Source organism: Mixophyes fleayi, chromosome 8, assembly GCF_038048845.1.
Source record: "Mixophyes fleayi isolate aMixFle1 chromosome 8, aMixFle1.hap1, whole genome shotgun sequence".
Lineage (NCBI taxonomy): Eukaryota > Metazoa > Chordata > Amphibia > Anura > Limnodynastidae > Mixophyes > Mixophyes fleayi.
This window is the reverse complement of record NC_134409.1, coordinates 87,927,978-87,954,414: the sequence shown is the minus strand read 5'-3', so window position 1 is coordinate 87,954,414 and position 26,437 is coordinate 87,927,978. Positions and strand designations below refer to the sequence as shown.

The following is a 26,437-nucleotide window of genomic DNA, read 5'->3' as shown; positions in this document are numbered from 1 at the left end:
GAGGGTTCTTCAGATAGCTAAGGGTTTGCCCCATTAAGTCCCACACTTATGGCGGCAAAGATTTCAGCCTCAGCAGTCTCGGCACACAGTACCCTCTGGCTTAGGGCATGGTAGACAGACATAGATTCAAAAAAGGACTGTAGAGACGCTGTCCTTCATGTGTGAGGTTTTGTTTTGCCCTGAGCTGGACAAAATAATTTTCCTGGCCACAGGGGAAATGAGTTCCTTTCTCCCTGTCAATGACCCAGGCCTAGGGGCCCTAGGTTTCGCTCCTTTCTTCCCCAGGGAATGCAAGGAGTCAGACCTCCAGAGGACAAGCCTCTGCTCCTTGTGGAGGTCACCAGAGCGGTAAACAAGCATGTACCTCAGGAGTAGTTGTTCCAGTCCTGGAGGAACAGAGGGGATTGGTGATTGTTTCAAGCCTCTTCTTAGCTCAGAAACCAGACAGGTACTTATGACCCATCCTCAAGCTCAAGTACTTTCGGTGATCAAGATCGAGTCTCTGAAGTCCATCATCAACAACATGGAAAAATATGAGTTTCAGATTGTCCATGGACATCAAGGATGCCTACTTTCACATTCCAGTCTTGGAGGGACAACAGTGTCTGCTTAGATTTAGTGTACAGTCCCACCATTTTCAATTTCGGGCTCTAGCCTGTCTACAGCACCAAGGTCAAGGCAGTCATGGCTGCCCTTCTAAGATTCAAGGGGTAACTGTCATTCCCTACCTGGCCAATTTGCTAATCAATGAAGGCTCTCAGAACTATTTCAGGCCCATGTGCAGGAGTTAGCCCAAACCTTGGAATCTCACTGTTGAATCGTCAAATACAAGAAATCCAATCTGATTCCTTCCCAGCAGATGGTCTTCCTCAGGCTGCTGTTCTTTCATTTTATCTATTCACCATACTTATCTTTCCCAACCTTTTACTTAATATCATGAGTTCATGCTCTTTGGCTCTTTTCCATGACTATATGTTTGTTCTATCAGGTGCAATCACATTTTCCATCATGGCTTTTGAGTAACTTAGAACCACAAAATGGTGGCGCTATCGCTCTTTCTGAGACTTTCCTGCGCCGGGATGAGCGGCAGAATGACTTGGTGGAGTTGGAGAAAAAAATCCTTGCTATAGTGGCTGCAGACAAGAAGAAATGGACATCTCATACACACAGAACCATAGACAGGGAACTGCAGGCTGGTGGAATATCTGGAGTATCTCGTGAGGTAAGAATTCTTTCAAATTATCTCATCGAAAATTGTGTTCCTGTATATTTACCACTCTTAACTTTGTAAAAAAAAAAATATATAGATAGAGAGAGAGAGAGAGAGATAATAAATATATCTATATCTATCCCATTATCTCCTGATTTGTCTTTCTTTTTGTCTTACCTTTCTCCCTTTTTTTTCTTTTTATCTTTTGTCTTGTAGCTTAACTCTCACTCTGTTGATTTGAATCCTGTACCTTTCTTACAGACCTCTGCTTTCTAGATTTATTCTACCTGTGTTCTTTACTGGTTCCTGTAGTGGGACAGTCCTGATGTCAGCACAATATGCGCAATTACATTGGGACAGGGACGAACGTCCATTGATTAATAGCCAAAACATGAAATCATGTGCAAGATAGCATGGGTCTCCATTATCCAGTCTTTGCAAACCTATTACCAGTCATGTTTTCATTTTAGTCACCAATTTACTGTTAATTAGATTTTAACAATAATTTACTTAATTTGTAGACAATAGTAAAGTAACAAAGTACATTATTAAAAATTGGATGGGTCACAGGTCTGATTCATAAAAATAATTTGAATCCTCTCCTTATGTACTCAAGAGAACCACATGTGTAATATGACTTATTTTTTTATTTTTTTTAACTATTTTTATTGAAAAGATGCAGCAAAATAACAAACATCAATAATCTAATTCAAGCCTTCTGGTATTATTGACAATATTAAAATATTGAACATATAAACTTTGAACTTTATAAAACAAAGATGTGGGACCAACGGGGGAAAATGTGGATAATCGGGTGATTTAGGGGTTATTTAGAAGAACTGTTAAGGATCAAAGAAAGGACCATGGGATATATTGTTTACACAATAGAACAGAGAATACAATTGAGATTATTATCAGACATTAGAGTAAATCAAGGATTTATTGTCTAATGCCTGCCTCAAACATAAATCCCTTATAGCATTCTGTTTATTTCAATTCTAACCATTGAAGCCACGTGGCAATGAAATACGATGATATGTCATTTGCAGAGGACATTATCTTTCCATAGTCATATAATAGTCAAATCAAGCAAATCAATCTTTTAACGATGGGGGGAGTAGGGGATTTCCAGAGGAATGGGATTACTGCCTTTGCACGGTTATAAAAATGTTTTAAAAGGGACTTATTGTATTTACTGATAGGAATTTTAAACAAATTTATATGCCAAAACTCTGGGTCCGATGGAATCACAAAATTCAGAATAATTTTATTAATTCTGACTACTTCCTTCCAGCAGAATTTTATTTTCGGCATTCATACCAGATATGTATGTAAGTCTCTTTTGCATTAATGCATCTCCAACATTTCCCTTCCCCTAGAGAATTCTTTTCTTACTCCTCACCATCGCTTACAAGGCCCTCTCCCACTCAACTACCCCTTATATCTCCAACCACCTCTCCATTCACACTCCTTGCACTCTGGCAATGACCGTCACTTCTCCTCCACCCTGATTACCTCTTCACATTCCCGAATCCAAGATTTCTCCCAAGCTGCCCCCTCCACTGGAATGACCTTCCACATTCCATCTGACTGTCCCCTAATTTGTGCTTCTTCAAACGGACATTTAAAACTCACCTCTTCCTCAAAGCCTACCAGCCATACACCTAACCCTCTCTCCATACTTATTCTCTTCACCTCTCTTCCCTGTCCCTTCTTGCTCCTCCTGCACTTGCTCGCTACTGACTCCGTTTGTGCCTGCTGTCTGTTTGCCCTCCCCTTGTATGCTCTTGTGAGCAGGGCCCTCTTCCATCCTGTCTCTATACTATTTCTTTTGCTCTAGCCTCACTATAATTCCTATGCCTGGATCTCTTGGGACTCTTGGTAATACTCGTTTATTGTTCTGTACTGTTTTACTGTTTTTCTCAGTTCCTTTTACTTGGTTATTATGATGGTTATTCTGACGTCAGAATATGGCTAATCTGCAGGTATTTTCAGAATTCTTTGTAGGGTGGCTCCCACTGCTTGAATCTATCATTTTACCTGGTTTGTTACCCCATTGGAAGAAGCAATTACGAAATTAAAGATGTGCTTATTTTATTTCTTTATTCATTATTGTGTTCAAGGCTGCCCTCGCTTTCACCAATTTTGTATAAAGATCTCTATATAGGGAGGTCTTGAGGATTGCTTACAATAGCATTTTTTTTGTAGTAGTAGTAGTGTGTCATTCTGCATCTCCATTTGTTTTTTCAGGAAGGCTCCTAACTGAATGCATTTACCTCTGATCACACATTTATGTGCTTGCCAGAGTTTAGAAATATCTGATTTATTATTGTTGTCTACATATTTCTCAATGGAGGACTCCAATTGTGATATACAGTAGGTCTCTTGTAATAAAAGTTCATTGAGTCTCCAGGACCAATGTTTTAAGGAAGGATGTGGGAGCGTGATCAGACCAAGTTACTGAGCCTATCTCCGCCTGTTGTTGATAAAAAGGTAATCTATTCTACACTAAAAAAGAAGATATCTTTGAAATATGCTCCACCTCAATGGAATCGACTTCAATGGCGATACAATACAAATCTTTTAAGATTTGTCATGGCACACCTTACAACAGAGCTGAGCTCTAAAACATCATCTCACAGACGAACTCCGTTAGCACGGTTCAAAATACCAATGGGGATTCACATTTAACTTGCAGGTGTCTCATATTGGGAAGACCGCTACTCTCCGAACTCCCTCGGACTTGGATCTTTTCTGCTCAACTTTGGAAATACCAAAAAAGTATTTCTCTTTCATCCTAGCTGGGGGACACTGCTACCATGGGTTGTGTGAGGGGAGCATGGACTGGCACTTAACTAGTTAACTTTGTTAAATGTATCGAGCTGACAGACTTCTCCCCTCTGCAACCCCTGTAGCTCCCCAGTTTAGTTTAAGTGCCCAAGGGAGTTGTACTTACTTTTTTTGCTAGTCTAGGTTTATTTTATTATATTCTTTTTTACAAAAGGTATTTTTTTTTCTTTTCCTGCTTTTTTAAGGAATACAGGTAGCGTGCTATATAAAGAGAGGGCACGCTTCCTGGGTATACAGCTGCACTATAGCTGTCTTATAGTGAGAGCTGGACAGCTCCCACTGACTGTATCTGTGGCTTTTCAGTGCTGACAGGAGGCTTAATTAAGCCCCTGTCACATTTTTATAGTATAAAAATCCTCTTTTTCCAGGCTGGAACAAATCCTCATGCCAATTGGGGATCAAATGCATACAGCTTAATGCTCTAAAAGAAGACAAAGGAGGGATAGGAGCCCTTGCCCTTCAGAAAATCCCTTAAATATCTTTATATTGACCTGTTTTAATCTATTAAAAATTATCCTATAGATTCTCTTTACTCATTTTAAGCTTCATGAGTGTCATTTCTTTATTTTTATCTTATGGCAAAACTTGAACAACAGTTTTGTATGGTTTTCTTTCTTTAGAACATTGCACTTTTATACCCATGTGTTGCTCCCTTAACCTTAAACATACTTTCTTCCAAGGAGGTTTATGAAATTGTGAATCTGGCCCTGCAAAGATATAGTGAGGACCGGATTGGCATGGTGGATTATGCCCTGGAGTCATCAGGTCAGTTCCTCTTCTTCTGCCCAAGGAACCCATAATAATGACCCACAGTAAATGCTACCTTCTATATAAGGTTTTGTTTTTTCACATGGCTGTTTTGTTGTAGGCGCCAGTGTCCTAAATACAAGATGTTCTGAGACCTATGAGACAAAGACTGCCCTGCTCAGTCTGTTTGGGGTGCCCCTTTGGTACCAGTCCCAGTCACCTCGTGTCATACTTCAGGTAAAGACATAAACTCATTTATAAAGCACAAAATAGCTGAGGTGCAGAGCAAAACCCATTTTGGTAGTGCCATGCTCTTCGAATAGCTCAGGTGTGCCTAGATTTTGCAAAGGTTCACATAGCAAGATAGTAGTAGTTTTAGAGGAGGAGAAGTTTGCATTGGCCAATGAGAGTTGTTGGGCATAGTGAGAAGGTCTTTGTAAAGTACAGAGTAATTGCCTAATTTGGCAGAGCAAGATTATTGAAATTCGATAAGAGGGACAGGACCCACTTTTAGGGGTGCTCCTTGCTCTGCAGAGGAGTGCATGACCATTTTCATGTTATAAAACGGTCTTGATTATTGCTCCAGACCTAAGCTGGCAGTGATTGGGCCTTATAGCTACACTTAAATTGTTAAGCTTTCCAATTACACTCTAGCACTAAAGTGCATATTTAGTTAAGTTTCAAACACAAAAAAAGTGCAATTTGTAATAAATACACTCCTGGGGGTAAATGTATCAAGCTGTGAGCTTCTGGCGGGTTTTAAGAGTAGAGATGTTGTCTATAGCAACCAATCAGATTCTAGCTATCATTTTGTAGCATGTACTAAATAAATGAGAACCAAAATCTGATTGGTTGCTATATGCAACATCTCCACTTTTCAAACCCGACGGAAATTCGCAGCTTTATATATTTACACCCAGATGTGCCTTCATTCTCATTTCTACAAATGAACCTAAGCTAAGCAGTATTTTATGAGTAACATGGAATGAAAGGGGTGGTAGGAGGTTGTACCTTGTGCCTTTTGCACAATACACCCCTTCAGATTTTACCTCACTGCTAGTAGCACTACATTCTGTTGGTGTCTCCCGAGGATGTAGACTAGTCATGTTCCTTGAAGTGCACTAGACAGATCAACTAGCTGTACCAGTGCAAAATCAAAGCAATTTACAGTGCTTCATAAATGACATCTCAGAGTTTTGCAATCTCATTTATCTTTTTAGTTTTAATTACTAGTTCATTCTCATATGTTTTCATGTGCTTTGTATTATTTTTTATTTCAGCCAGATTTAAACCCAGGCAACTGCTGGGCTTTCCAGGGAGCTCAGGGCTATGCTGTGATCCGCCTGTCAAGTCGAATCCGACCAACAGCAGTCACCCTGGATCACATTCCTCTATCTTTGTCACCGAAGTCTACAATTTCAAGTGCCCCCAAGGATTTCTCATTCTATGTAAGTCTTTAACTAATGAATTCATGCAATTATTCGGAGAGAACTGCACTTTTTTTTTGTTTTCTTGGTGAAACTCTTTACACTTTATACTTCTTATCTTGGTCCATCAGCTAGCCAGCCACAATGTTTATAATATATAGTTGGATGCACAGCAAAGCAGCCTTAACATATATTTATATATTGAACGTTATGTATAGTTACCATACATGCTATCCATCAGTTTCACAATCAGACTTATACATGAAGGGCATGATTCATTGACGCACGCAAAACAAACGTATTGTGTGGTTTTTTTCTTTGTTAGATTTTTTTTAAAAAAACAAAACTTACGTAAAGTGTAATCCGTATTCAACAAGGAGCAGATGTAAATAGATGTCTATTGTTGAATACAGGTCTATGTCCACTCTGCTCGAACTGACAACACACTGCATGATATGTCCAATGCATATGTGGAATATAAAGTCCCAAAAGTACGCACAAAAATCCCCAAACCATTAATGACAAAACATTAAAAAAAAATTGTCCCCCCATCCGGTACTTAAACCCGACCTGTAGCTGGTGCAGGTGATCCGACAGGAAAAAACATACCTTTTGAGATGTCCAAGGCTTGAATCGGATACTGCTGCTGCTGTGTTCGAGCTTGTACATTGGCTATGTTCATACACCCAAACCCCTCCCCGTTTTACCCATGAAACCGCAGGCTCTAGTAAGGTATTTGAAGATGAATTGGATGTTGCTGTGTTCAATGGCGTATGGTCCAGTTCTGGGTAAGAGCAGAGCGATTTAACGCAACATACAACACATATCTAAATTTACGTTTGTTAATGAATCGGGTCTAAAATGTGTGCATAGAAAAATGCTTCCCTCTCCCCTGGATACAGGTTAAATCAAATATATATGTTTATTATCCATTCTGGCAACATTCCTACATATATTACGAATATTACTAGTAGCTGATCCATATGGCAACAACCACTAGCTTTGTTTTCCATTGAAGGGCAGCTAGACTTAAACGTGTGAAGTTTTCATTTATGAAGGAAACTTACTATTGACATTACACTAGAGCTATTTGAAGAAATATAAATGGCAAAATATACTTTCCATTTGAGTCAATAGCTAAAAAGCTGATAGGAGTAAATGGCTGCTGTTACTCATATTCAGAATTTGTTAAGCTGTGTAGCTAAAAAAAAATATTTTTAAAAATTCAGAATTGTTGAAAGCTTCCTGTGTGTGAATCCACCAAACATTCCAAACTATAGACTGCTAGCCACTGACTCGTCACTTTCTGATGATTCAATTTTCCATGCACCATACCTTATTTTTCTTTACAGAGTAAATAAGAAGCATCATTCTTACACTGTACTAAATAAGGCAGCTGTTGCAAGGTAATGAAACATAGGTTTAGAAGGTATTCACATAGGCATATAACGAAGTAATGCACAGGCTCTAGTATATATTACATTCCAATTAATAGACTTACTTGGAGTGTAATGCAATGTAAATATTCACTTATTTGTGTGGTTACTGCTGTCTTAGCTTAAATATATTATGGTAGTTAGCCATAAAATGTAATGGATGCAGCTAAACTGAATGAAGGGTGAGGGTGTTGCAAGTAACTGTTCTATCCTTTTATATGAGCTTTACCTCATGCAAAAATGATTTGTTACCACAGGGTTTAGAAGAAGAGGCACAAAAAGAAGGAATCCTTCTGGGAAACTTTACCTATAATCAAAATGGAGATTCTATACAGACCTTTCCTATACAGGTAACATTGTCAGCTTCCCTTTTTGAACCCCAATCTCACTCTAGTTCTGTAGGCTGAGCCATTAAGGAGAGCAAAGCAAAAAAAAGAGTAAATGTGATCCTGAACAAACCATGTTACAATGCAAGGGGTGCAAATTAGTTTATTATTTAGCACATAAGATAAATACTGGCTGTTTTTTCATCTACCACACAAATACTTGATAGCTTCATTTTTGCACTGAAATTTAAAGTTGATCTAGGACATGCCCAACCCCAACTATAAATCTGTCCCCACATTTTAAATTTACCTCCCCTCCAATGCAACATGGTTAATTAAACAAACTGCTAAAAATAAAATGTATATGAGAAAAGAAATTAAGGGTTACATGGTAAGAAATGTGGGTGAGTTGGAATCAGCTGGTTTTCCAGAGTCAAGTCAATGCTAGTAGAGTGTGGTACCATGTCAGCCAGCAGAATGGATGCAGGATCAAAAACAACAAATATTGATATAATGGTTAACTAATTCCACAGAAGTTGCAAACTTTGAACAACCCCTGACCTCTTCTTTAGGCAAGGTTTACAATGGATTCACATGGAAGCTAAACTTTGAATTAAGCATTGTGTAATTTATAATATGGGTTGGTTAATCATTAAACATTATGTTGGCTGGCCTAGATAGTATAATTCATGCTCATAAAACTATGAAGCAATTTAGATTTTGCCTGTCTGAAGGACAAAGTGTTTGGTTTTTAATTAACCTTGAGCCTTTAGTTAAAATGCTGCAATACCACATACATTTTTTTTAAACAGCAAGTTTTATACCTGTTCAACATGAATCTGATATTTTTTCTAAGATGTCTTCCTGTAATTAAGTCATTCCTTTTCAAAATATCTGTGGGGGAAACTTTAGCTGCAGGGTCCTAAGATGGAAGTTATTAGCTTTTCACTCAAGCTCGTTCCTGAGTCCTCCCTCCATGTGCATGGTGGTGGAGGAACAGTGGGAGAGGGGGGGGGGTATTGTGCAGCGAACTAGCATTCTGAGAAGAGGGATGTTCCAAATTCTCTCTGCTTTCTACATCATTTGTGATGTGCCTGTGGTTGCTGTAGTCGTTGCATGACTGTGAAGATATGTGGTTCCCAAATCACTCAGACACGGTATTGGAGGAAAAATAGAAGGATAATTTATTCTGCAGAACAGGATTAAATACAGCACAGCCTCTTTAACGATAGCAGGTCCAACAAGTGATGAAATCAGTTCAAATAAATCCAGTGAGCTAGGTTCCACAGCACATCTCTGACAGAGCATTACTTCTTGGACAAAGTCAGTCACATACATGTCCAGCTCTCAGGGTAGCCTCTTTTATCACCTCATAATCCCACCTTGGGAACTGCCTGCCCAGGGGAGTTGCCAAAGGTCTCGATTGGTTGGCTTCTCACACTATCCAGCCCCCTCCCCTACCTCCTCATGTGACCCCTGCTGGTTTCGGCTCCTGGCTGTCTGTAGATCTCACTAGTGGACAATAGGGAGCAAACAGAAATAACAATGGTAGCTTAATTCACTTAACTCCTGAGTGTTCCCTGTGGAAGTGGAATTTAACCCCTGAAGTACTTTTCCAGGCAGATGTTATAGTTCCATCACTGATACTTCCTGATAACAACATTGCTAAAAAGTGCAGTCCGATCATTACACAAGCCATTAGGATCTGGAATACGGCACATAAAATCCTTGGGGGGAAAGGAATGGATGCAGATACTCCTATCTGGTATAATGACACTCTACCTGAATTATGTAAATTGAGTGGGGACTGTTTCTGGCGGCATTTGGGGGTGTATTCGGTGGGTCAGCTCTATGACACAAATTCGTTCAAATCATTTGAGCAATTTAAAAGAGATTTCCAGATCCCTCAGAGGGCTTTCTTTCGATATTTGCAAATTAGGCATGCTACTCAGTCTCAGTTTGGGAACACCCCTCTTATATTGGCTACCACCCCTGCTAGATCTCTGCTTAAGAGTATGAAGGGTCGCAGAGTTATCTCTTCTGTTTATGCGGAGCTTAACTATCATCAGACATATAATAGTTTATTACCTCTCAAGGTAAAATGGGAATCTAATATTGGTACAATTGATGAGGAGGAGTGGTGCGATATCCTAAAGAGCATTAAACTTGCTACATCTTCGGTTCATTTTCAACAAATTCACTTTTATATTCTACATAGGGTTTATCACACTCCATTGTCTATGGCAACTATTGATGGGGCTCGGAACGCTGATTGCCCTAAATGCTCTCAGCCTAGATGTTATTTCTGGCATCTGCTTTGGGAATGTCAGGAAGTCCATGCCTTCTGGGAAAAAATATGGAAAAGTATTGTAGGGGTGATACCAGGTATCCCTCCTCTGGAACCTAAAGTATGTCTATTCGGGATATCACTAGAGGATAAACTAAGTGTGCCTCTTTATAAATTTGTCTTCATAGCACTTACTCTGGCAAAAGTTATCATAGCGCGTAACTGGCTGGCAAATGCAAAACCAGATTTCCGTAGTTGGAGGGCTTTGGTAAATGAGACCATGGATCATGAGAGATACACTTATACATTGCGAAGGGCCTAGCACAAATTTCATGAAGTTTGGTCCTCTTGGTATGAGTCCAAGCATAGGAAAAAAAGGGCGGTCAAGGATGTTGGATAGTTAAATGTGTGAGCCCCGCTTGGTCTGGGTTAAATTAAATTAAATAAATTAATTTGATTTCATTAATGTGGCGCTGATAAACTGCTACTTTATGTGATATTTCAGACAAAGTTACACAGAGGATATTTATGCATTCAAACAGAAGTGTATGTATTGATTCTGTCAAAACCTGAATCTGCTCCTTTTTCTGTATATATTACTTGGTATTATTTATATACTTAACTTCTATACCTGCATTGATCTCATTTGTGTGACCATGGAGTTCTGCTAAATTGCTGACATAGTTTAAGTAATGTTCGTTTTGTCGTTTTTCTGTTATACGTACTAAAATTCAATAAAAAAGTACCTGATTAAAAAAAAGTGCAGTCCGGGTATAGATTAGATTAAGGGGTTGTAAAACTGGTTCCAAACATCATACCCCTTTCTTTACAATGATGCTTTGCAAACTATAGATCATTAATAGCAACTTGAACTAAAAATGTAAGGTCTGCTTCTTTTCCAGTGATTTATGTTTAAAACCAGAGTGAGTTTTAAAAATACATGTAATTTTCCATGGGAATTGCAGCTTTAAAGTTTCAAATGTATAATTCCAATTCTGTTTATCCCTACCAAATTGAAAATTAGGAATTAAAACCTGAATGCAATTATAAAGATAAGCTTTTACGGAAGGGATATATTACACAAATAAAATTAAGTTATGTAAAAGAAGCAGACACTACACTTACAACATAAGCGTAAATTGTTTCATGTAATTTACTTAGTATTCCAAGCCACATGTATCTTAAGATAAAAGCAAGACACAGTTCAATACCGAGCACCTTTAGTCCTTGTCTAGGTAATGTTTTCTTTTGCTGTGTTTCCAAGCCTCTCTCTCACTGTACAACCAGCCCAGCATCAACACACCAATTCAAACTCCACCCTGTGCGTTTTGTCACTTCCTGTGACTTCACCCAGTTTGTCCAGATTAACATATCACAATTCAGATCAATTTTCTGTATATAAATATTAATTATAGAAAATAATTATACAATTAAAATGAATAAGAAAGAAAATTAAAAAAAAACTCATTTTTTCATTTTTCTGCAGTGCTATTCAGAACAACATCCATTCTTATAAACATAATCATTAGCACAGATCTTACACCAAGATGTTTTTGAGTAGTAAAAATGTCTGTGTCTCTTCCACAAAGCAAAAATATTCATAAAAATGCACCCTCTCCATCCTTAAATAAGCTTCAATAAGCTCATTCCACATAACTGATTTTCCACTGCTCCGTAAAACGGCATTGGTCTGCCTGTCCGTTAGTTAAAAATAAACACACTTGCTCAGCTGAACTCCTCTCATTGGTTGTTGCAAGCTGTCCTGCCAAAAACCGAAATCAATGCGCACCTGCACAAATTGAGGTATACAGTCCACCCAAGAGGATTTTGCGCTGCACATAGACAGTTTCACAGGTTGTAAATGAGGCCCTCCTGTTGCTTGTATAATTTGTATCGCAATTAAAGTTATGTCTATCTAAGTTTCAAATTGTTATTTTCTTTTGCATTCAAAGGGTGAAAATATCTCCACCTATGATCTAGTGGAGCTGAGAATCCAAAGCAATTGGGGTCATCCGGAGTACACCTGCATCTACCGCTTCCGTGTGCATGGAGAGGCAGAATTGTAACAGATTGTTATGGAGAATTGCTGGTTAACTGTCCCTGGAAGGGGAATTGCAGTGTCCCTTCTCTACTGCCAGCTTGAGTGGAGACATTACTATTTCAAAATTAAAACTGCCTCATTGCTAAATTGCCAAGATCAGAGATAAAGTGTTTTTATAGGAGAAGAGTAATAATACTAATACTATACAACACCCCAAATAAGTTGTTGAAAAGCTATATCCCAACATTTACCAAGACATTACTACTACCATCTACAAAATGGATTAATTATGTTAACTTTTTCACAGTGTGATTGGAAGAATTGTATTGATAATCACATTATGAAAAAACATAGCGCGCAATGGAAATATCAATGCATGATATGTGTATTCAAGGGAAAACTATTAATATGCTTTTTAATAGGTTATGTTGATAACCTAAATGTACATACATGTTCATAAGTCGCAACAATAAGGTTGCTTCTAAGCACATGCAGTTGACATGCACCCATGATTTGTTAACACTGAGCTAAACACAGATATGGTTCATTGATCCTCATGATAAATGCATCCAAAATACATGTAGGAAACTTCAGTAAGTAGTGGCCATGATCCATACAGTGTTTTATCATTGAAATTAAAAAATGGTTTGATGTTAGCACGCTAAATACTTAGGGGCCGATTCAATTCGGCCAAATTATTCTAGCAATAATGTGGCACTGATAGTATTACCGTTAACATGGTAATTTTAATCCGGATTTTTGCTCGCGGCCTCAAGGGCTGCAAACAAAAAATACTAACGGTAATACTACGTAGGCTGCATTATTCCTAGACTAATGTAGACAAATTGAATTGGCACCTTAGAACGTGAGTTTAATCATATTTTCAACAATAATACATATTTATAATTTTGAAAGAACGTCAAAGGTGTTTTAATTTACCAAATATTTTGTAGTGCTCCAAGCTTTTTACAAAGGACAACCATTATCATGTTATGTTATTTTTATGGAATTATCTTGTGCCAGATAACGCATATAGTGGGTGTGAAAAAATAGTAAGTAACATTTAATAAGTAAAACGTTAAAATGCCCTCAATTTAGAAGGGGATTTTTGGGTAGGCGATAATTTCACTTACAGTGTTGCAACATGGCACATATTTTTTTAGCCTAGAGAAATTAAACATTTTGTGATAATTCTCTTGTGTGTACTTCCTTGTAATACAAGAAGCTGGAAATAGATAATATCAACAGTATAAGTTGAGTTGTAAATAGATAAATGTTCTTTTTGCACTTAATTGCCTTGAATTATGCACTGTTAAACAATATTCAAACTGCTTGTCCTCTGAAAGGCAGTATTTTAAATTATAATTGTAGTTTGCCTGAATTTACTGTGCTGTGTTGATCAGTTTTTAAGGCTGATGGTACAGAATGTGTTGTATTAATCAAAGTATTTTTTTCAATAATTGCTAGAAAGGGAATTGAAGGGGAAATGCTGAATTAGAGAAATAAATATATGACTGTAGCCATGTAAGGCTATGCTCGACTTAAACAACTCATTTCTGACTTTCAGTGGTTGAGATTAGCTAGGTCTTTTTGCACAATGTAAAATGTGCAGTCAATTCCTGGAATTTTGCATTGAGATTGTGGGCCTAATTCATCTTTGGATAGAAGTCTCCTTGCGTAGTGTATCTTGCAAGAAATAGCTCTGCGCATGCTCAGAAACGGACCTTGCGCTAATGAACACTATTGAAAGCAGTTCATGTCTGAACGCAAATTACACATTCTACTGCGTATGACTTAAAGGGTAAAACGTAGGAAGGAAGAGGCAGGTTAACATAGGCAATGTGCAGTTAGGAGCACGCCGAAGCCGTGCCAACGCAGATGCAGCTGATTCAAGGTCTGGGTTTCCCTTAAGCACATGTTTTTTAGCTCTATCATTTGCACCAGCTACAGGGCAGGTGTAAGTGCCGCATGATAGTGGTGATTGTCACAGCATCATCTTTATTTTAAAACTACAAATATGTGGGCCTCTAGGTAGCACAGAACATATATGCAAGGCAGAGAAACTATAAAAATGGATTGTATGTACAGTACGCATTAAGAACATCCTGATTTATGTACGTAATGTAAAAAAAAATGAAAAATATATTTTTTAACAGTTTTATTAATGATTATAGTATCTTGAGTTGGTAATTTTTAAAAAAAAAAATATTTTGTTGCATTTGTTCTGATGGGATTTGATATTTCACATATGCATGTGCATATCCTGACGTCTGTTCAGTCTGTTAATATATGACAAGTACTAAAAAGAAAATAATTGGAGAACTGTGCTTCCTGATAGAAAAGTGTGCATCCAGGGGAATAAAGGCTGAGGAGAAAGGGCCCAATCTCCTATTGGAATGGAAAGAAATTATCTAACTTCCCCGGCGCAGTGAAAGTACAGAGTAAATGAGGTAAAAGTATTGATAAGACTTTATAGTAACAAAATGCAAATGGTAAATGATGTGCACAAACAATAAAATGAGTGATCACTCTAAAAAGTTTGTAGCCTGAACTTTTTTGTTACGGTTCAGGCTACAAACTTTTTTGCCGTTGTTATTAATAGGGCGGTTTCTTGGAACTTGCATAACAAGACTCCCTCGTTGGGCTTGATAGTGTTTATCCCTATTCATTTGTTGGTATATATCTAGAATATGTCCAAATAGTTGATATGGTATACTTTTAAATGTATGCTGTTTGTCTCCATTATTTCAGTATTATGGAATGATTTTAGAGTGATTTTGTTTGTGCACATCATTTACCATTTGCATTTTGTTACTATAAAGTCTTATTAATAATTACATTTACTCTGTACTTTCACTGTGCCAGGGAAGTTAGATAATTTCTTTCCATATGACAAGTACTGTTTAGGCAGAGCGTACTTATACCCAGATTCAAATGAAAACGTATCTTGAGATTCACTTGGATTTGAATATGGGCACACGTACGCTTCATTTCTTTGCTCGTTTAAAAACACAATTTGCTTGCAGGTTGCATTCAAAGATAAATCAGGCCCTATGAGAGGATTTGTGTTGTTAGCATATTTCAAAATGAATTAACGTTTTAGATTCTTCACTAAATGCTATTTTAAAAAAATATATATTTTTTTGCTATTAATCACATCAACAAGACAGCTGTCTGGACATCTAGCCATTCTACAAATGTGGTCATTACATATATGTAAAAAAAAAAACTGCATTTCCCCTTCCTTCCAGGAATTTCAGTAGGACATTGAATATGACTGCTCTTGTGTTGTGTTTTATATTGATGCACTGGCTATTAAGGCTTTCAAAATCTAGTTTTTGCACTTGCTTAGCATATGACATGTTAGTATTATTTTGAAGAATGTACATATTTTGTATGCATCTGTGAAACTTACAGTATTCATGTATTGTATTTAAAAGAAATGCTTCAGTATTTATCTGTTTGCAAGCTCATTTCTCCAGTTAAAGGTGGCTTGATTACAGTGGAACTAAAAAATAGCCAGTAAAAAGATATTTCTTCACATTTCCAAGACCAATTAGTTAAAATTATAATGGTTTCTTAATGGTTTTCAATGAAATATGCTTTTCTTGTTCATAGCATAGATGGTTTGCAAGAATGGTTCATGAAAGCAATTGTAATATTCTTTTAGTCTGCAGTGGTGGTATCACACTGAGGCAGTTCACATTTACGTTTTACAGCTTTAGAAAAGCTTGTGCCTATTTTTCATAGTGATATTATCACAACTAAAAAATTGCAGTGATTTTAAATCTCACAACTTATAACAAGTACTTAAAATGTCCTGTGTGTCAAGGTCTACACAAATATGTATTTCAATAGGGAAGCGTATTTATTAAGAACTTTGGACAGTTATCCTTAAAACGCTGCTGCCAGTGTTTTAAAAAACGCTCAGACAATTAAAGAGGTTTTATGACATCCTCTGTATTTTACTCATAGAATTTATCATAGAATTATTTCAGTTTGTCACAATTAGAAACTGCGCTTTAAATGTGAAGTAAATAGCACCTTTTGTGACACCACCCTAAGCAGGAAAAAGTACAAAGAATGTATCACTGTGTGCCAGTCAGTTTAAATTAAAATATTCAAATGTTACTTTTTACTGTTTGTTATTTTAGAGGCATGTGAACTATGTTTATTTAACTTTTATAAATAAATTGTTTGGTAAAAAAAAAACAGTGTGACATTACTTGTTGTTTTGGGGGGCTGAATTTGAACCTTTTTTTTTTTATTTACAAAGGCTGGAAGCTTATGGTTAAGATTCTATTTAGTATTTATAACACACATAAGGTACATAAACTCATGGTTTACTAATAGAAATAAAGTAGAAAACATCTAGAAAGAAATATATACTGTTAGGACTCTGTGTTGGTCTCTCTCATTGTCCTGCTCTTGGATGCAGTACCTCCATGCCGCCAGAGGTGCTGCTCTTCTCCTATGGACATTATCTACTCACTGGTAGGAATTAACCTCTGCTTCTCGTTATTGAAAACGTGTCACTCATTACTTATACCAGCTTCTCCCAGGTTCCTGTGCTAGTCATTAATGTTTGTTTGTCCCTGGACGACCTGCTTTTTTATTTGCTGTTTCTGTGGAAATTGTTGTTTTTAGCCAGCTCCTGCTACTCACCTGTACCTTTTCTCCTGGAAACCTAATTGATATCAACACACTACTAACTGATAGTTCCTGAGAACTCCTGGCTATTTCTGTAATCTGGCTTCAGCTAAGTCACCTGCTGTATTTTTATTACCTGCTATAATGCTATACCTGGAAGTCCATTGATTTATCAAGTCTGAACTGGTTTTTGTTTATTTTGCTTCACCTGGACTGTGTTTTGCGCTGCAATAAACAGTTTCATGTTTGTATCACATGTCTGGCTCCATGGCTGTAATTATAAGGAATTAGTTTTTGAATAAAATCATAACATATAACATATTAGCTATATTAAGTTGTTGCATTGATTGCTTGGCCTTCAGCAGTAGGGGGACATAGACGGCATGTTATGTTTCACCCCTAACAGGCAGGGCACTAGAAAAAAGGAAGTGAACCCTCCCACTAACACCGACCTCCCATTTCATCTACTAGCCCCTTGGTTCTTTTCCAAGAGGTGGACACAAGGCTCTTCTTTATTATTATTTTTACACTTTTTAAGGGACAGCCTCAGATGTCAATGGTAGGGTAGTGTTCTTCATCCCATCCACTGCAGGAGTCCCTCAACCTCCGCCTCTGTCCCAGGCATCAGCAGTGGACCTTTCATTGGCGAGAATGAGGAGGGGTTGGTCAACACTACATACTTTGCAGCATTACCGGTCCCTCTGTATCAGTGATCACGGTCATGTACTAAAAGGCTGAATAATGGCTTCAGCAGCTCAGTGGTTGTCTTCAGCAATGGAATGTATTAGTTGAAGCCCTCTTCAGCATTGTTTGAAGAGCGCAGCCACTATACTAGGGCAGAGCCTGTAAGAGTGTGAGTTTCCATGAGACTTGCTGTAAGAGTGCAGGACCAATCACTTTCTACAAACAAGAAAGCTGTCAGAATTCTAGCTGATATAGTGGATCCACTTTCGCCCACCTGGATTAACACTGGCAGTAACAGAGGCATGGAGTCTAACAAACCACCAATTTTCACTAGGGACCCCTGCAATGAGGTTTGGTCTTTACTGCAGGTAAGGTCGCAGCCTGCAGGAGAGACGAGCTGGTATGAAAGTGATTGTTGGTGTGCAAGAGATTGTTCAAAGTAGTCAGGACTGGTATACAACGTACTGCAGGGTGCCAAATCAGTTAACCGAAGAAATGTCAGCCGGGTCAGCAACAATCAGGAATACACCATACCAAACAGACAGAAGAAAAGTCAGGAACATTCTGGGTCCAGGTATCGGCTACAATTTGCACAGGGATGCTGGACTAAAGATAGGGAACCTACAGGTTTAAATAGCTGAGCTGAAGAGCAGTATGGATCTCAGGACAGAGCATATGATCACAGGTTCAGTGCTCTTAAAGGGCCATGCGCCTTCTGTTAAACAAAGTATTATATTTTATGGCACAAGGTTCTGTGCCTGGAGGGGAGGGACGAATAGAGTGAGTATGTCGAACAGGGGGGTTTGAAAACAACAGCTGGACTTCAATATGTGACAGCAGCTGATTAATTGCAGGAGCACTTGTAGAATAACAGTTCTTATGCGGTCAGTATGACTTCAATATACAGGAACCTGTGCCTTGTCTAGTATGTCTACCGTGCTTCCAATCTCCTGTGGTGGCCATTGAATAATGCATCTTGGCCATCAAATACATCTAATCTTGGCCATTGAATAATACATCTGAAAGCTCCCTGTCTACGCTGCCATTTTCAGGAAAGTCCCCTTTTTGTCCGGAATTGGATGAGATGATCCGATTATCTCCCATTCCACCCAGTGCAATATGCAGTGGGTGGAATGTTTTGTTTCAATTATATCAGTGACCTATATTCTAGGAGTGGACAACTGGAAGGCAGACTTCCTCAATGCCTGAACCCATGGGAGTGGAATAATCAAGTTTTCTGAGACTTTGTGTAGAAATGGGATTCTCCAGAAATAGAACTTTTGTCATCGCTGCTAAATCACAAGCTGACCCTCTGTGGTTCCAGGACCCAGTGAAGCCGCCTTTTATCACCACCCACCCACATTTGACTAGAAGTTCCAGGTTTATCTTTTGGTCAACCTCCTTCATCAATGCCTAACAGAGCTGTCTTTAATGGCAAGGTTACCAAAGTATCCGTCCTTGGATAAATAAGGAATATAATAGAGAGCTTGCGTTCATATGTAGACACAATGGGGTATATTTACTAAACTGCGGCTTTGAAAAAGTGGAGATGTTGCCTATAGCAACCAATCAGATTCCAGTTATCATTTGTTAGTACATTTTAAAAATTGACAGCTAGAATCTGATTGGTTGCTATGGGAAACATTTCCTCCACTTTTTCAAACCCGCAGTTTAGTAAAATAACCCCAATGTGTGGTTGCTAATAAATGTTTTTGCATACTCAAATCAGAAAACAGAAAATTAGAAAACACAAAAGGGAGTAAAATATGCAATCAGTGAAAACAAAACATCTAAGTATCTTACAAGTGACATGCTTGAAAGGGGTCAATTCCAATATCAAGTATTTGTTCAATATCAAGTAAATGGTAATAAAGTGTTACACCAGCTTTGAAATACACAATCTCAGTTAGTATTAGTGTTCAAAAGGGATAATGTTGAAGGATCCAAGTTATATCTAATAGAACAGTCAAAATATTTTTACAACTGAAAACAATGGAAATCATTTCTTTTGTGATGTATGAACATCCTGTAACAACCTGCCTCCTGGACTTTTGGACTCTATTATTTGTATTGCTATTTTGTGTTCCAGCAGTACCTCTTTTCACCAGAGGTGCTGCTATTGTGCATTATTCTTGTGCTTAAGGAGTTAACCTGTATGTTCACTAATTATCTCATGCACCTGGGTGTGTCTCATTCCCCTGATATATACCTGTTCCTCCCAGCAGTCATTGCTGGTTATTGTTGTCCCATCCTGTGATGTCCTTTCCTGTTGTCCAATCCTGATGTAATTTCCTGTTGTCCTTACCTGATTGTTTCTGGACATTCATGCTACTTTCTGCATCAGCTGGAACCTGGTATTTTTCACTGCTCCTTATTACCTGTTGTTAATACCTACCCTGCATTAACCGTTTACCGGGTTGTTTCTGGACATTCATGCTACTTTCTGCATCAGCTGGAACTTGGTATTTATCACTGCTCCTTATTACCTGTTGGTAATACCTCTCTGCAAATAAACACAGAGTGTTTTCACCAAATTCGTGACTCCTAGCTGTACTTCTGTTTGAGATCCGTGACAGTATAACCAGCCCAAAAAACAGCTTTGGAGTCAGATGAAAGTTTTGTTTTATTCTGGGACTTTTTTGCTGCAATCAAGTTTTCATTTGTCTTTTGCAACATGTCTGTTTTACCAATCATGGAATTACCACTGCTACAAACCTTACAAATGGACATTATATTGCTACGCTCCCAGCTGGCTAAATTTTCCACTTTGCTTTTGGACCCACTCAGGAGACTATCAGAGACTGTTTCACTGAAATCTAATACTGTTGATTTGACCCAGCCAACTCTGTCTGCTGCTGAATCCGTGCCGCCAATACCTTGCAATAATACCATGTAAAATTTGCATTTAACTAACAACTGCAGTTTAACTAATGCCCGGTTCACAAGTGGGCCACGCCCCCATCTGACTGAAGTGGAGCGACAGCGCAGAGTAACCAACAAACTGTGTCTCTACTGTGCCAGCAATGCACATTTCTTGCAGGACTGTCCTGTCCGTAGACCACGTCCGCTTACTGAACCATCTCCTGTTGTTTCCTCTCGGCACTCCAAATCTGTTTATGCTCCAGCATTACTGTTCTCTGCGAAGAGACCCAATCTGCCAGCTCCAGCCGCCTGTCCAGAAACACCCACTCCCTCTGTCTCCTGTGCCGAGGTGCCAGCCTCTGTCTCCTGTGCCGAGGTGCCAGCCTCTGTCTCCTGTGCCGAGGTGCCAGCCTCTGTCTCCTGTGCCGAGGTGCCAGCCTCTGTCTCCTGTGCCGAGGTGCCAGCCTCTGTCTCCTGTGCCGAGGTGCCAGCCTCTGTCTCCTGTGCCGAGGTGCCAGCCTCTGTCTCCTGTGCCGAGGTGCCAGCCTCTGTCTCCTGTGCCGAGGTGCCAGCCTCTGTCTCCTGTGCCGAGGTGCCAGCCTCTGTCTCCTGTGCCGAGGTCACATCATCTGCCTCCAGCTCTGAGGTCACATCATCTGCCTCCAGCTCTGAGGTCACATCATCTGCCTCCAGCTCTGAGGTCACATCATCTGCCTCCAGCTCTGAGGTCACATCATCTGCCTCCAGCTCTGAGGTCACATCATCTGCCTCCAGCTCTGAGGTCACATCATCTGCCTCCAGCTTGGAGCCTGCTGCCACTGTGTCCAGGTCCTGAGCCTGCTGCCACTGTGTCCAGGTCCTGAGCCTGCTGCCACTGTGTCCAGGTCCTGAGCCTGCTGCCACTGTGTCCAGGTCCTGAGCCTGCGGCCACTGTGTCCAGGTCCTGAGCCTGCGGCCACTGTGTCCAGGTCCTGAGCCTGCGGCCACTGTGTCCAGGTCCTGAGCCTGCGGCCACTGTGTCCAGGTCCTGAGCCTGCGGCCACTGTGTCCAGGTCCTGAGCCTGCGGCCACTGTGTCCAGGTCCTGAGCCTGCGGCCACTGTGTCCAGGTCCTGAGCTCCAGTCTGCTCCAGAGGGGGCGCTGCCCTTAAAGACTTCTCCAGACGGGGTCCTGTCCCTCCAGTCTGCTCCAGAAGAGTTGCCGGTCCATGCGGTCCAGCCCGAGTTGCCGGTCCATGCGGTTCAGCCAGAGTTCCACTTGGTGCTGTCTGCCCTCAGGCTTCGTAAAGTGCTGTCTGCTCTCAGGCTTCTCAAAGTGCTGTCTGCTCTCAGGCTTCTCAAAGTGCTGTCTGCCCTCAGGCTTCTCAAAGTGCTGTCTGCCCTCAGGCTTCTCAAAGTGCTGTCTGCCCTCAGGCTTCTCAAAGTGCTGTCTGCCCTCAGGCTTCTCAAAGTGCTGGCAAGCCTGCCGGCCAGTCCGGGCCAGCTCCCAAGCCTGCCGCCCAGTCCGGGCCAGCTCCCAAGCCTGCCGCCCAGTCCGGGCCAGCTCCCAAGCCTGCCGCCCAGTCCGGGCCAGCTCCCAAGCCTTCCGCCCAGTCCGGGCCCGCTGCCAAGCCTTCCGCCCAGTCCGGGCTGCCCAGTCCGGGCCTGCTGCCAAGTCGTCTGCCAAGTCCGAGCCATCTGTTACCGAGGATGCCAAGTCTGAACCGTCACCTTTCTTTGAGGGGCATCCTTCCCAATTTAATGCCCTTCTGAGGTTATTTGCTTCAAAGATCCCCTCCACACCAAGCCTTGTTAGTAGCCCTAAGAGACAGGTGTTATTTCTAATATCCCATTTTAGGGGAGAGGCATTAGATTGGGCAAACCCATTTATTGAGACTGATCACCCCATTTTATCGGACTTTCAATCCTTTATTGAGGCAGTTTTCAACAAGTTCGTAACTGTCCCTGCTATACCATCTTGCGGGGACTCTGCATTATCACCAGTACCACCCATCTCACCTGGCCAAGAGATACCTTTGTGCTCCACTCAGTTGGCTCAGGCCCCAATTCCGAGAAAGTCCCGTAAGAGAGGAGGACGTAAGAGGAGAGGAGGTTCTGCAGTTCTTGAACTGGCATGGTCTCCTTTGCCTTTCCGCCCTTGGACTGCTGGGCCCCCAATTCTGGACTATGATTCCGATGAATTCAGACATTTCTGGTAATTAGGCGTCTGGAATCCGCCCTTTAGGGAGGGGGTACTGTAACAACCTGCCTCCTGGACTTTTGGACTCTATTATTTGTATTGCTATTTTGTGTTCCAGCAGTACCTCTTTTCACCAGAGGTGCTGCTATTGTGCATTATTCTTGTGCTTAAGGAGTTAACCTGTATGTTCACTAATTATCTCATGCACCTGGGTGTGTCTCATTCCCCTGATATATACCTGTTCCTCCCAGCAGTCATTGCTGGTTATTGTTGTCCCATCCTGTGATGTCCTTTCCTGTTGTCCAATCCTGATGTAATTTCCTGTTGTCCTTACCTGATTGTTTCTGGACATTCATGCTACTTTCTGCATCAGCTGGAACCTGGTATTTATCACTGCTCCTTATTACCTCTCTGGTTAATACCTCTCTGCAAATAAACACAGAGTGTTTTCACCAAATTCGTGACTCCTAGCTGTACTTCTGTTTGAGATCCGTGACACATCCGTAGGGTTTCCAAGATGCAAGCCGTGATCGTACAATTGTGTGTCCAGTGTTCTTGAAAAACAGTTCATCCAGTGTAAGGAAAAATATAGATATTAGTACTTGATACAGTTATTAGGCAGATCAGTTCAGGAAGGCAATTTAGTACAGTACATTTAGTATTAGGAAGATTAAGGATACAGTGCTTGATCCCATTGTTTCGGAACAACTTTCTAGACTAAATGATTTCCTCCAGTTGACAGTCCTCAGTGATAGATTTAATAGTGGGGATTCAACTAGAATAAACTTGGAAATCTTATGTATTTTTTACTTACACAATCATGGTGATTCGACTCCTTGGTGTAATATCATCAGAGCTTGAAAGAGGTGGAGGCTTATCAATATTTAATTGGTAATTTGTTTGTATTGGATAATATGACATAAAAATATTATAGATGTATATAATTAGTCCCTGATGTATGAGGCAATAATTATGGAAAGGGATATAAAAAAAACTATTTTATTTACTGCAATTTGATAATCTATAAAAATTAGTATGAACAAAAAGACCGAAGCGAGGTCTAAGTATATAGATAGAAGGCAATCCAGTCCCCACTAGTTAATGATAAATAAATGCAGATATAAGACAATCGTACCAAAAGGATTGATAAATGATATAGGTGAAACTGATGAAAATGGTATTAATTCTAAGTGATACAATTATACCTTGAAAAGTACTCAAATATCAATTAGTGAGCTTTATCAGACATAAGATATATCTTCCTTCCTGTCCTAACCATATGGTAAGATACCATATATGTACAATGTAAGATGTATGTGTTGTATTTATAGACTGAAGGGTCTGGATATGTCTTTTTAATTCACTTTTCTCTCTATTTACACATTTCTTCTATTGCTTTTAATATTTCGCTGACATTTGGTCTCTGGAATAAAGGCGTAATTTGCCAAACTAATGAGAAAACCAATGTTTCTCTTACATCCATCTGGGGGACTCCTTAACCATGGGGTTGAGTTGGGGGGAGGAGTCTGGCACCCAAAGAGTTAACTTTATTCAGCTGACAGCATATCACCCCCGCCAATTCCCACATACCTCAGTTTGAATTGGGTGCCTTGGAAGAAGGTCGCACCTGAAGAGCTCCAAGAGAGACAGTGAACAGGGTTCACTGGTAATAGGTTTTATCCTTTTCTTTTGCAGTTTTTTTCTTTTGATAGCAGCGAGAGGCTCTGTGCACAACGGAGCTGACTCGTGGGAGAAGCCCCTGTCGGGGGGGGGCGGCCCCGCTGACAGAGAGGGTGAAACCCTTCTCACAGCGGGAAGCAGTCGGCAAGAGACTCTCCCCGCTGATGCAGGACGGGCGCTGCCATTAGGCAGAAAGCGCCTTTACTGCTGAGGTTCCCCGGAAGCCAGCTGGAGTATACCAAGTTCCTCCTCCCATGGGGATGGCAGTGAATTCTTGAGGATGGCGCGCTATTGATAGCGCTAGTGGGGAACACATTCTAACAGGTTTTCCCCTAATATAAGAGAAAGGGCAAAATGCTGTTAAAGTAAATAACACAGGAGAGCCAGTGGAAGGGGAATGTGTCATTTGAAGAGAAGTGCACTGTTGACACATATCTTCCCCGCTGAGTATCACTTTTATTTCTTGTGTGTGCATGTGTAGACATGTATATTATAAGACAATGATGTGTTGAGAGAACTATTGTTTATGAGAAAACTATAAAGTTCTCCAAGCCTGTCTTATTTAAATCAGAAATACTATGATATGTTAATATAACCTAATCTGTATTTTCTGATAATTTGGAGAAGTGTTTGTGAATTTTGAAACGTGATTTAGTTTTTCTTATCTTGTGATGGCAGATAAAAGCAAAACAACACGTATCAAACATAATGTCTGTTCAAAATGTAATGTTAAATTAACAAGTGAACGGCTGGATCAGGAGGGGCTCTGTGCGGCCTGCACTGTGGCTCCTGTGAAACAGCCTATAGACACCTCCACCATAACTGTAGATCCTCCTGAGTGGGCGGCTGCCTTAACACAGAAAGTTAATACCCTTCTAAATCTGTTATCTAAACCAGTTGAGATCCCATCTACATCTGTGGTTTCTCAGGGTATAACAGTAGGAATGACAGATGAGTCATTTTCCCCAGGGGTCGGTTTATTTCCCTCCCCAGCCCTCCCGGGGGTTTCCCAGATAGGAGAGGTGGGTTGGTCAGCGGTGGCTAAAAGCCTGGACCGGCTTACTAATCTACTGGAGAACCCCAGACACAAGCGTAGTGTTAAAAGACGTAGACAAACAGCTAAAGTGCTGTGGTCAGTGTCAGACTCTGAGAGTTCCTCAGAGGAGGAGGGGGAATTGTTGGACGATTCAGATGTGTCCATTATAGAGTCAGAAGGAAACTCTAGGCACAAGGTTATGGACGATCTGGTAAGAGCAGTTCGTCAGACCCTGGGGTTTTCTGAAGTAGAGGAGATGAAGTCCTTGGACCGCTCCCTCTTTAAGAAGGCTTCTAAGCAGGTGGTCAGGTTCCCTCCCTCAGCTGAGTTGAGAGATATTGTAGAGGCCTCTTGGAAATATCCAGATAAAAGGTTCTCTATGCCAAGGAAGTTTGGCGTATTATATCCCCTTCAGGAGGAGGATATGACCCGTTGGGAACAGGTGGCAAAGGTGGATGCACCTGTGGCGAGATTGGTTCGTCAGACTACACTACATGTACCAGGGTCAGCGACCTTACAGGACGTGACTGACAAGAAATTAGAATCCCTGCTGAAGTCGATCTTCTCGGCCGCCGGTATTAGCCTCAGGCCAGCATTGTCCTCTACCTGGGTAGCTAGGGCCATGGAAGTCTGGGCAGGGCAGTTAGAGTCTGCCTTACAGGATTCAGATTTATTGCCTCTGGCCATGTAGCTAAGGGAGGCAGCAGGCTATGTGTATGAAGTGGCCCATAATTCGGCCTCCATAGCTTCGTCTATTTCAGCTACAGCTGTAGTAGCTAGAAGGGCGTTATGGTTAAGTGCTTGGAATGCGGATTCAGAGTCTAAACGATCATTAGAATCCATCCCGTATACGGGTGGGATGCTATTTGGTCCAGAATTAGACTCTTGGATTTTACAGGCTTCAGGGGGCAAGAAGACGTCCTTGCCTGTAAATACTCCAAGACCTAGGGCTAGGCCTAGGTTTAGTTCTTTCAGACAGCCTCCTTACGGGGGCGGGTCTGGCAGAGGCCAGACTACCAATCC

At 40.4% G+C, this 26,437-nt stretch overlaps 1 protein-coding gene across 2 annotated transcripts in view; it reads left to right on the top strand.

Annotated features, from left to right (window-relative positions):
- Positions 1-16,536, top strand: part of SUN2 (Sad1 and UNC84 domain containing 2) — a 126,412-nt gene extending 109,876 nt beyond the window's left edge. Inside the window, exons 14-19 of one of the 2 annotated variants that reach the window (XM_075182836.1) lie at positions 989-1,222; positions 4,741-4,825; positions 4,929-5,044; positions 6,088-6,255; positions 7,928-8,020; positions 12,236-16,536. In XM_075182836.1, coding sequence (XP_075038937.1) covers positions 989-1,222; positions 4,741-4,825; positions 4,929-5,044; positions 6,088-6,255; positions 7,928-8,020; positions 12,236-12,349 — 810 coding nt within the window. In that variant the 3' untranslated portion in view covers positions 12,350-16,536. The remainder of the gene's footprint in view (positions 1-988; positions 1,223-4,740; positions 4,826-4,928; positions 5,045-6,087; positions 6,256-7,927; positions 8,021-12,235) is intronic. The other variant, XM_075182837.1, reaches the window with a different exon arrangement.
- The last annotated feature ends 9,901 nt before the right edge of the window (positions 16,537-26,437 follow it).